At 34.3% G+C, this 11,174-nt stretch overlaps 1 protein-coding gene across 1 annotated transcript in view; it reads left to right on the top strand.

The window, feature by feature from the left end:
- The first annotated feature begins 2,214 nt into the window (after nucleotides 1-2,214).
- LOC110455674 (ankyrin repeat and fibronectin type-III domain-containing protein 1-like) overlaps nucleotides 2,215-11,174 on the top strand; it is a 152,983-nt gene continuing 144,023 nt past the window's right edge. Inside the window, exons 1-2 of the mRNA XM_021505939.1 lie at nucleotides 2,215-2,393; nucleotides 6,031-6,164. Of these exons, the coding sequence (XP_021361614.1) occupies nucleotides 2,364-2,393; nucleotides 6,031-6,164 (164 nt within the window). The 5' untranslated portion in view covers nucleotides 2,215-2,363. The remainder of the gene's footprint in view (nucleotides 2,394-6,030; nucleotides 6,165-11,174) is intronic.

The following is an 11,174-nucleotide window of genomic DNA, read 5'->3' as shown; positions in this document are numbered from 1 at the left end:
TATTTGAATATACGTCAGTTATTAGTGTAATTGACGTCAGCGTGTAAAAATGATGCTACACGTTACAACCAGCATACAAATTAACCTAATGAGATAACATAATTTTGCGCAAAATCAGTCGATATCACGACTCTTGATTAAAAATTAGTGTAAAAATGATGTTCGCAACATTTCACCAGTTCACAGGTATCCTAATGATTAAACCTTATTTGCTTCAAAATCGTGGGATATATATTATATATTGGATATATATGGTGTCATCCGACACTATTCTAAGAGAAAAGAAAGAAGACCAATTAATCAAAACTTTAAAACCAAGTCTCAACAGGCCACAGTAAAATGTTGTGCTAGTTTTTCCACCATTCTTGTGTACTTTGTCACGTCACGTTATTATTGTAGTGTGATGACATGTAATTGTAACGTCACGATGTTGTGACATCGTGGAGCCCAGTGAAGGGATGAAGCAGCATGTATTTTAGTCTGTCGTTTGTTTTTCTATACTTACATACTTCACAATGACATTTAGTACTTTTTTATTATTATATATATATATATATATATTCTTTATTTATTTTACAACAACTATGAAACAAATTGTGTTCTCATATAATTACTTTTGTTGGCCTGAATGTTAGCACACAGTGAATGTTAATGTGGAAGGAAACCGGAGTACCTGGAGAAAACCCATATCCTCAGGTAGTTAACCCCATACCTTTTCACGTCCGATCGAGGTGTCCTTAATCCTTTCACCCCTATGTAACTTTAGTAGACTCTACCATGCATTGATCTGGATGGGTCCATTATGGTCTACAGTGGTGAAAGGGTTAAGTAGCTCAACTCTCGCTGTAAAACCAAATCTGATTGGTGCTTTTTCGTTCACCTGTACAGGAACAACTTATCAAAATGCTTGTTGTGTTTAAATGACAGTTTTAATATTCAACCAGTTACGAGGGAATCGAAAGTGATGGCAGATTGTGGTTATGTAGCCATCATAATGCTATGATACCTTTAAGATAACATTTTTTTTTTTTTTTTAAATATTTTTAAAATATTGGGATTATAACCTGGTGTCTAAAACGTATTGAAAGTAAAATGGAATTGAAGTTTGTGACTTCGAAATTTAATGATATTTTCTAAGTTTTAGGAAATACGAACCATAGAGCTTGAAGTAAGCTTGCCAGCAAGGATAGAGATCGTGATATTTAAAACCTTTAGTTAATTGTGCCCATGAATGAATTGTTCAAGGAATCAGCCATTAGCCCCAATATAATAACCTACTACTGCAACCACCTCCATTAAAAGACCACCTGTGTTAAGAGACCACCTGTGTTAAGACCACGTTCAATGTTCCCTATTGTAGTGATTTCTTCCTGAACTGAACCTGTGTTAGGAGACCACCTGTGTTATGAGACCACTTTCAATGTTCCTTATTGAAGTGATTTCTTTGTGAACTGAACCTGTGTTAAGAGACAACCTGTGTTAAGAGACCACCTGTGTTAAGAGATCACCTGTGTTAAGAGACCACCTGTGTTAAGAGACCACTTTCAGTGTTCTCTATTAAAGTGATTTCTTTGTGAACTTAACCTGTGTTAACAGACCACCTGCTTTTAGAGACCACTTTTTCTTGAAGATGGTCTCCTAATACATTAATACATACATTGTATTTGACTGTACTTACATTTCGAAAATAGAGAAAAAATATATTTATCATCTTCTTCAAACTTTGAAAATTGGTTTATTTTCACAAATATTGAATAATAATTACGTTTTTCTTTTACGAGACAAATAACAAAAATTGTAAAGATTCAGGAACTTAGTTTTATCCAGGAACAAAATTCAAGACTTTAAAAGCCTAGAATACATGGCTTACAAGAGTTCCGGAGAAAAGTTCTGTGGAAAAACCAATTATACCGTAATAGTAAACATGTTTATAGAAAATGAAAAAACATATCCCGTCCATTAAACGTTAAACCTGGATTAATCCTCCCCGTCCATTAAACGTTAAACCTAGATTAATCCTCCCCGTCCATTAAACGTTAAACCTAGATTAATCCTTCCGTAACATTCGGTCGGTAGCAGTAATGGGATTTTGTTTAAAGATAAACGGTCGGAATGTCTATCATGATTCAAGGTGCCTTACTGTATCTGCCTGGTCATATATATGTTTTGGTACGGATGCTGCGGTGCAGTGTGGTTTTACTCGATGTAAGGAAAGCTAATGGGAAGTTAACGTCGATTGTCAATTTTACTCTAGGGGATTGCGGCTGGCTAAGCACGGAGTCTAATACCAATATAATTTGGTATACTTAAACAAAGTCGCCAGGTATATATTGAACACAACGAGGAGCCTACCTGTGGTTACCATGGAAACCGAAAGCGATTCCATTATACAGGTAGGAGTGGTACTTGGCTGTTTATTTGTATTGTAAGTTGTTATACGGAGACTCGATCCGTTTCGTTTTAATCATGGCTAAGTAATCAGTGCGACCAACTGTACACAATCGCTCTTCTATTTCTTCGACATGTGTAATTTTGGTTTTCTGCTTGGGATTTGATATGCTTTATAATTATAACTGCAGCTGAGTAAATGATTTAAACGTGCAAAAAACCTGTATAGTTGCAAATATGAAAGAGGGAAACGCTTAGTAGGTTCTAAAACCAATCACTTTCATGTGTTGATCAAAACTATACACATATATAAATCTGGATTTTATATCTAGGTTGGGATTAATCTTGTGAGGTTTGGAGGTGAATCAATAACAGTTTAAAAACACATTACAGTGGATGATTAATCACTTTGAAAGCTGCTCAATATGAAAAAAATAGACTTTGGGGAAATAAAGTGATAATATAGTTAGCTGTTGATGATCTCATGAAAGAGGCTGATTACAAAACTCTCCATGTGGTTTAGCCCACGCGTGACCAATATTGAAAAATAAACATAAAAAATACTGGGCGTTATACTTGCCGCCTTAAGGCAAAGGTGACATTGAATTGTAGATATTTTGTGTTTACTTGTCAATAAGAATCAAGAGCGAATGCATTGTCGACCACAGTTTTCTGAAGGTAAACATGGCCAGCTTAGTAGATTCTGCATAAAAAGAATACTTTGTCTTTGAAATGTAAAAATGGTTAAATCTTCTCCATCACCTCTCTAGATGTAGCTTTTTTCAAATCTCCATAAAACCAAAGTATTTCTTATGTTTAAGGGATAACTGCCTCAGGATTTTATAAAAAGAAACTCCCTGAATCTAAGGTTAAAGATGTGTGATCGTTTTATATTGAAAACTGTGTACAAATTTCAATGAAAAAACCCATAAAAAACATAGCTTATCTTTTGATTATTGTTCAATTGTCTTCTATAGCCAACTTGTTAAATGTTACTCATACATATTCATGTAAACTTGAAAAATGAATAACAAAAACTATATATATTCCTTCTGCATGTTTTTCCGTCTGATGTTCACAAAGTTACATGTGTTCACAGGTTAATAGATGTTCAAGTGTTCTGGTTCACAGGCAATATGTTCACTACTTTGATGTCTGTAGGTTTATTGTTCACAGGTTAGATGCTCAAATGTTCTGGTTCACAGGCAATATGTTCACTACTTAGATGTCTGTAGGTTAATTATTCATAGGTTAGATATTCAAGTGTTCTGGTTCACAGGCAATATGTTCACTTCTTTGATGTCTGTAGGTTTATTGTTCACAGGTTAGATGTTCAAGTGTTCTTGTTCACAGGCAATACGTTCACTACTTTGATGTCTGTAGGTTAGTTGTTCATAGGATAGATGTTCAGAGTACGAATTGCATTAATGTTAGGTGTTCATCAATAAAAGTTTCTAAGGATAAAAGTTCACTGGTGAAAAGTTCATAGATTAAGTGTTCTAAGGATGAAAGTTCACAAATCAAATGTTCTTTGGATAAAAGTTTACAGGTGAAAAGTTCAGAGCTTAAGTGTTCTAAAGAGAAATGTTTACAGGTGAAAAATTCAGAGATTAAATGTTCTAAGGAGAAATATAGGTGAAAAATTTAAAGATTCAGTGTTCTAAGGAGAAATGTTTACAGGGGAAAAGTTTAGAGATCCAGTGTTCTAAGGAGAAATGTTTACAGGTGAAAAGTTTAGAGATTCAGTGTTTCTAAGGAGAAAAGTTTACAGGTGAAAAGTTTAGAACTTAAGTGTTCTAAAGAGAAATGTTAACAGGTGAAAAATTCAGAGATTAAATGTTCTAAGGAGAAATGTTTACAGGTGAAAAATTAAGAGATTAAGTGTTCTAAGAGAAAAGTTTACGGGTGAAAAAGTTAGAGATTCAGTTTTCTAAGGAGAAATGTTTACAGGTGAAAAGTTTAGAGATTCAGTGTTCTAAGGAGAAATGTTTACAGGTGAAAAGTTTAGAGATTTAGTGTTCTAAGGAGAAAAGTTTACAGGTGAAAAGTTTAGAGATTCAGTGTTCTAAGGAGAAATGTTTACAGGTGAAAAGTTTAGAGATTCAGTGTTCTAAGGAGAAATGTTTACAGGTGAAAAGTTTAGAGATTCAGTGTTCAAAGGAGAAAAGTTTACAGGTGAAAAGTTTAGAGATTAAGTGTTATAAGGAGAAAAGTTTACAGGTGAAAAGTTTAGAGATTAAGTGTTCTTATCAGATATGTATGAATGTTTGCAGAATTGACAAAAATGGTACTTCCTTTTAAATTATGGAAGTAAAACTTCTTTAACTTTTAACTCAAAATTTAAGTTACCCCTACCCCTTATTTTTTGATGACAAAATACTCATTTTTTCACCATTTTTTGCAGATTCAACGTTGAATATTAAAAGTTCTGCTATTAAGCTTTTTTGAATTTTTAATGGATCAAAAGACAAAAGGTTTCCCTTCTAAAACAGCCATAAAAATGGGGGTCCATGTGCTTCTTTTTGTTATTTTTTCACCATTTCGGGGTCAAAACTCAAAAGTGCTTCAGTTACACTAAATATGTAAACACATTATTATTTTCCACTTTGTTGCATATTATTTTCATTAATTTGAACATGATAAAGTTGTACAGTAAAAATGAACTTGCTAGAGTTAAAAATGGTGACACAATGACGATTTAAGTGATCAATCAAGTGTCAAAAAAGGTGAAATTTTGGCCTTTCATGAAGCGCAAGAAATAAACATTTTCAAAATGGCCACAAATTGGTCTTTTTTTTTTTAAATTCTTGTGAAAAAAGTTCAAAAAAACACCTAGATTTTTTACCTATTTTTCAGATGTACACGTGTTTGCTTTTTAAAAAAAATATGCAATAATTTGTTAAATATTACAAAACCCCTTACAAGAGATCAAGACAAGACTTGAACATGATTGAAACCGCAGAGGAGTACATCCTAAAGTAGCACTTTTTGAGGGTTTTATTTACAGTAGCAAATTAAAAAATTTCATTAAGATAATGAATTTATATATATAGTTACACTCTGCGTTGAAGGGGCCTTGTGTATAAATGTAATGTTTCTAAAACCACTAGACATTGTGGTCAGTTGGGAGATATCTGTTTGACCAGCCAGAGGTTTAGAAGTCATTACCTTGCAGAAGAAAAATAATTAGTATCAAAATAAGAAAGCTAATGATATAGCCGGTGAAGCAGGAGACACTGTCATTCCTAAAATCAATGGAATGGGTTTGCGTCACAGCGCTGGGCAGTACTGTGGGTAAAGTCAACGCCAGCATCAGTAGCTCACTAAGGCCGTGGGGATACAACACTGCAGATGGTACATATTGCATTGCACAGACCAGATACATTTTTCTTCCAATTTGGATGTACAGGCAGGGGTTTTCAGCAGTCTTTAATCTCGTCGCCACAACTTAATTATGTATTTTTCGCATTGCTTCGTGGCTAAACGGCACCGACACTTTGATGCGCAATAAAAGTGTTTATTAACTACTGTTGGGAATTAAGTATCTCTCTAATCTGACAACACAGGTAACATGTAAATTGGTTTTAGATTGATTACTTCTGAGTTACCTGGAGATTAAAGGTGTGTTTTGTTTCATACAAGAATTCTGAAGATTCAATGAACATGAGCTTACTGTGGCAAAGACTTTACCGGAAATGGAAAGCTTGGAAAAAAGCAGAGTTGGCAGTAGCTACCCTGCTTCTCAACCTCAGCAACAGGAAACGTAAAAATAAAATGTAAGTAAGAGTCTAAAATAAATATTATTTGTGCATTAACATGACTTTTTGTATGTAAAGCATGAAAATATGGAAGTTTTCCTCAAAAAATGATTTTCAATCTTCCTGTTAAATAGGTAAACTTTGTTTGGTAGAAGTCATAAAGTACAATGTTTCATGGTCATGTTGTTATTGTGTTGAAATCTGCAACGACAACCCAGAAATAGCTAGCTCACTAAATTATTTATGAATTATTTAGGTAACAAAATATGTAAGAAAACACCAGCTAGCTCACTAAATTATGTATAAAACAGCTAGCTCACCAAACTATGTACAATACTAATAAGCTCACTAAATGATATCAAATAATAGCTGACTGATCACTTAATCATAAAAAATTAGCTAGCTAGTTAAAAAAAAATGCTAAGTTCACTAAATCATTAGAAAATAAGTATAGCTTACTAAATTATGTAGAAATAAATAGCTAGCTCACTATCATTTGTAGAAAGAAATTAACTAGCTCAATAAATCTATGAAAAATAGCTAGAACTAAATAAACTTTAACCTATGGTTTGTGTAAGAGTTAAGGTTATATGTTAAACTCTAACCTATGGTTTGTGAAAGAGTTAAGGTTATATGCTAATTAACTTACACGTTATACATGTGGTTTGTGTGAGATTTAGGCTATATGTTACCTCACACAATATACCTGGGATTGGTGTGAATTAAGGTTATATGCAACCTTACACATTATACCTGCGATTTGTGTTAGAATTAAGGTTATATGCTACCTTAGATATTATACCTGCGATTTGTGTGAGAGTTAAGGTTAATGCTACCTAACACATAACACATGTGGTTTGTGTGAGAGTTAAGGTTAATGCTACCTAACACATAACACCCGTGGATTGTGTGAGAGTTAATGTTAATGCTACCTAACACATAACACATCTGGTTTGTGTGAGAGTTAATGTTAATGCTAACTAACCCATAACACATGTGGTTTGTGTGAGAGTTAATGTAAATGCTACCTAACACATAACACCTGTTGTTTGTGTGAGAGTTAATGTTAATGCTAACTAACCCATAACACATGTGGTTTGTGTGAGAGTTAATGTAAATGCTACCTAACACATAACACCTGTGATTTGTGTGAGAGTTAAGGTTAATGCTACCTAACACATAACACCCGGGGTTTGTGTGAGAGTTAATGTTAATGCTAACTAACACATAACACCTGTGGTTTGTGTGAACGCTAAGGTTAATGCTACCTAACACATAACACATGTGGTTTGTGGGAGAGTTAATGTTAATGCTACCTAACATATAACACATGTGGTTTGTGTGAGAGTTAAGGTTAATGCTACCTAACACAGAACACATGTGGTTTGTGTGAGAGTTAATGTAAATGCTACCTAACACATAACACCTGTTGTTTGTGTGAGAGTTAATGTTAATGCTTCTTAACACATAACACCTGTGGTTTGTGTGAACGCTAAGGTTAATGCTACCTAACACATAACACATGTGGTTTGAGTGAGAGTTAATGTAAATGCTACCTAACACATAACACCTGTGGTGTGTGTGAGAGTTAAGGTTAATGCTACCTAACACATAACACCCGTGGTTTGTGTCAGAGTTAATGTTAATGCTACCTAACACATAACACCTGTGGTTTGTCTGAGAGTTAATGTTAATGCTACCTAACACATAACACCTGTGGTTTGTGTGAAAGTTAAGGTTAATGCTACCTAACACATAACACCCGTGGTTTGTGTGAGAGTTAATGTTAATGCTTACCTAACACATAAAACATGTGGTTTGTGTGAGAGTTAAGGTTAATGCTACCTAACACATTAACTTGTGACTTATGTTAGAGGTATCTTCCTTACACATGATACCTGTGATTTGTTTTATCTCCCTTAAATTTGTTTACATACCATTATCAAATATTTGAGAATTGTTTAAGTGCTACTAATCCATACATTCCTATGTACCTTTCAAATGTGTCATCAATTCTTGTGTACCTTTCAAATTCATCATCAGTTCCTGTGTACCTTTCAAATTGTGTCATTAGTCCATGTGTACCTTTCAAATACATCATCAGTTTCTGTTTACCTTTCAAATGTGTCATCCATTCTTTAAACAAATGACCCTACTGATAAGATGAGACGTTGAACAACTTTCTTATTATAGAGCTCTTTTGTAAAGGAGGTAAATTAACAGTCACTTAGCATGTATCCTTATGAAAATGACATCTTTCTTTTGTAAACAGAAAAATCTACATGTAATAGACTATGTAGACTATCCATGACCGACAAATTTTCCAACCGACATATGTACCGAGCTCAATTCTGGGAAATCAGATAAAAAAGGTCAACTCCATGATTTTTATTTGATGCTTGCATGTGCTCACAGATTAAATCTGCAGACATATACAGCTTAAGTTTTTGTTTATCTTACTGTTCAAGGTTCTATATATGTGTACTGGACAATTGTCTTGACAGTTCAATACCCATGTATATAAATTATATAATGGATGTTGGTATGGAAAAGAAAAAACATTCTTTGAATTTCAAAGGATTGAGTTGTTGAACATTTCATAATGAAACTGTTTCATAATGTTTCTAATCAATACAGAAAAAGCTATTATTAGAAAAGTTACACAATATCATGAGCAATGATTTAATCGTTATTTCGCGTTCAGAAGTAAAAGAATGTAATACTAGGTTCGTAAATAATGTCTGCACACACAATGATTCATATGGACAGAGTAAGACCTGCTATAGGGGGCCACTAGTACTTCTGTATAAGAAGTACCTGTATATAAAGACCATCTGTGTGTATACATAACCTGTCTATAATGGTCATCAATGTATAGGAAGTGCCTGTCTATAAAGACCACATCTGTAATATAAATTACCTGTCAATAGAGATCATTAATATATATGATATACCTGTTTTTAAAGACCATCTGTGTGTATACATAATCTGGTTATAAAGGTCATCAATGTTTAGGAAGTGCCTGTCTATAAAGACCGCATCTGTGATATAAATTACCTGTAAATAGAGATCATCAATATATATGATAAACCTGTATATAAAGACCATCTGTGTATATACATAACCTGTCTATAAAGGTCATTAATGTTTATGAAGTACCTGTCTATAAAGACCATCAATATATATGATATACCTGTATATAAAAACCACATCTGTAATATAAATTACCTGTCAATAAAGATCATCAATATATGTGATATACCTGCCTATAAAGATTATTAAAATATATGATATACCTGTCAATAAAGATCATCAATATATATATATATATATAATATACCTGTATATAAAGACCATCTCTATATATACATAACCTGTCTATAAAGGTCATTGATGTATTTGAAGTACCTGTCTATAAAGACCACATCTGTAATATAAATTGCCCGTCAATAAAGGTCATTAATATATATGATATACCTATATATTAAGCCCACCTCTATGTATGAATTACCTGTCAAAGGTAACCCCTGTATAGCATGTACCTGTCTAAAAAGGTCACCTGAACAATTTACAAAGGCTCTGAGTTTGTTTTCCCATCCCACTGACATTTTATGTACAACTATGTTGCAGTATTGGATAAAACTAAACTGAGAACCTGCCCATAAAGGCCCATATGTATAGTAAAAACTTGTCTATAAAGGTCAATGATACCAATAAGTATCTTTTTTTCATTTTATTTCTTTGGATACGATTTTCTCTATGTTCAAACCCATTTACCTATACAGGGTAAATTTTCAGTATTTTCAGTTTTAATTTTGATTCAGGTTGAGCGTAAGCTGAATCTATGAGAGATAAATAATTATTAGTTTTAAAACAGAAATATGTGATTTGTCACTATAGGGAAAGCAGTGGTTTAAAACTATTCTGAAAACCCTACATTGACTTCCCCACTACCAGCTGAACCTGTTATTTCCAAACTCTTCAACCACCAAAATATTCCCCTTCTGATCCTGGTCGCCAAACTCACGGTGGCCAAGTGGTTAAGGTGTCAGATATTCTGCTACCACTAGCCATCCACCACTGGGTCGCAGGTTCGAGTCCTACGTGGATCAGTCGCCAGGTACAAACAAACTACTTTAACGTCCTCATGTCTCCACTTTCTGTCCCTTATCCCCTCCCCAGCCGCCATTAAGCCTCCACTCAACCCCTCCCCCTCTCCTTCTCCCTCTTCCCCCTCTCCCTCCTTCTCTCATTCACCCAACCTGCCATAAACTTCCATCGATCTGCCCTATTGATTCTGACCCCCCCCCCCATTTGATACTTGCGTTGATCCAACTATATCCCTTTTACTGTTTCTATAGATCTGCAAGCTGAACTACTAATTATATCGAAAATTGGCAGTCACAACAAACGGAAGTTCGTTATTTTTTTTTGCTAATAGCATATGTGAACAGGGAGACTGACAAATTGCTGTCAATAATCATTGTTATGAGTTCCCATGGTAACAGAGACAGTAGTGATCCTGTTGCCATCTTCATTAATTCAATATATGTCTAGGTTAAGTTGCTAAAGCAATTCGTTTTACAAATAACACTTGACTTACATTTGCAGGAGACGTAAGATCAAGTGTCTTTTGCTATTTAGTTCAGCCAGCTTGTCCTAGCTGTGGTGAAGCTCTGCGTCTGCTCAACAGATGTAGATGGTCTGTGTTGCATAAATCACTGTCTTTAAAAATGCCTGGCCATTCCAACCCATTTGTGTTAGAACTGTAGCAAATATGTAAAGAAAAAAAAGTATCGCATTATCAAAAGTTGACTCGGCGAAAAGGCTGAATGGTTTTTAGGTCACCTGAGCTTTAGCTCAAGTGACCTATTGCTATCCGTTTTCGTCCGTCGTCGTCCGTCGTCCGTCGTCCGTTAACATTTTACATTTCAAACTTAAAGTCAAGTTCTGCTGGGCCGATTGAACTGAAAATTGGTAGGAATGATCACCTCATGGTCCTGACAAAGTGTTGTTATTTTTCGGGTC

Source organism: Mizuhopecten yessoensis, unplaced genomic scaffold, assembly GCF_002113885.1.
Source record: "Mizuhopecten yessoensis strain PY_sf001 unplaced genomic scaffold, ASM211388v2 scaffold8361, whole genome shotgun sequence".
Lineage (NCBI taxonomy): Eukaryota > Metazoa > Mollusca > Bivalvia > Pectinida > Pectinidae > Mizuhopecten > Mizuhopecten yessoensis.
Note: the sequence above shows the minus strand (reverse complement) of the source record. Positions and strands in the feature narration are given on the sequence as shown.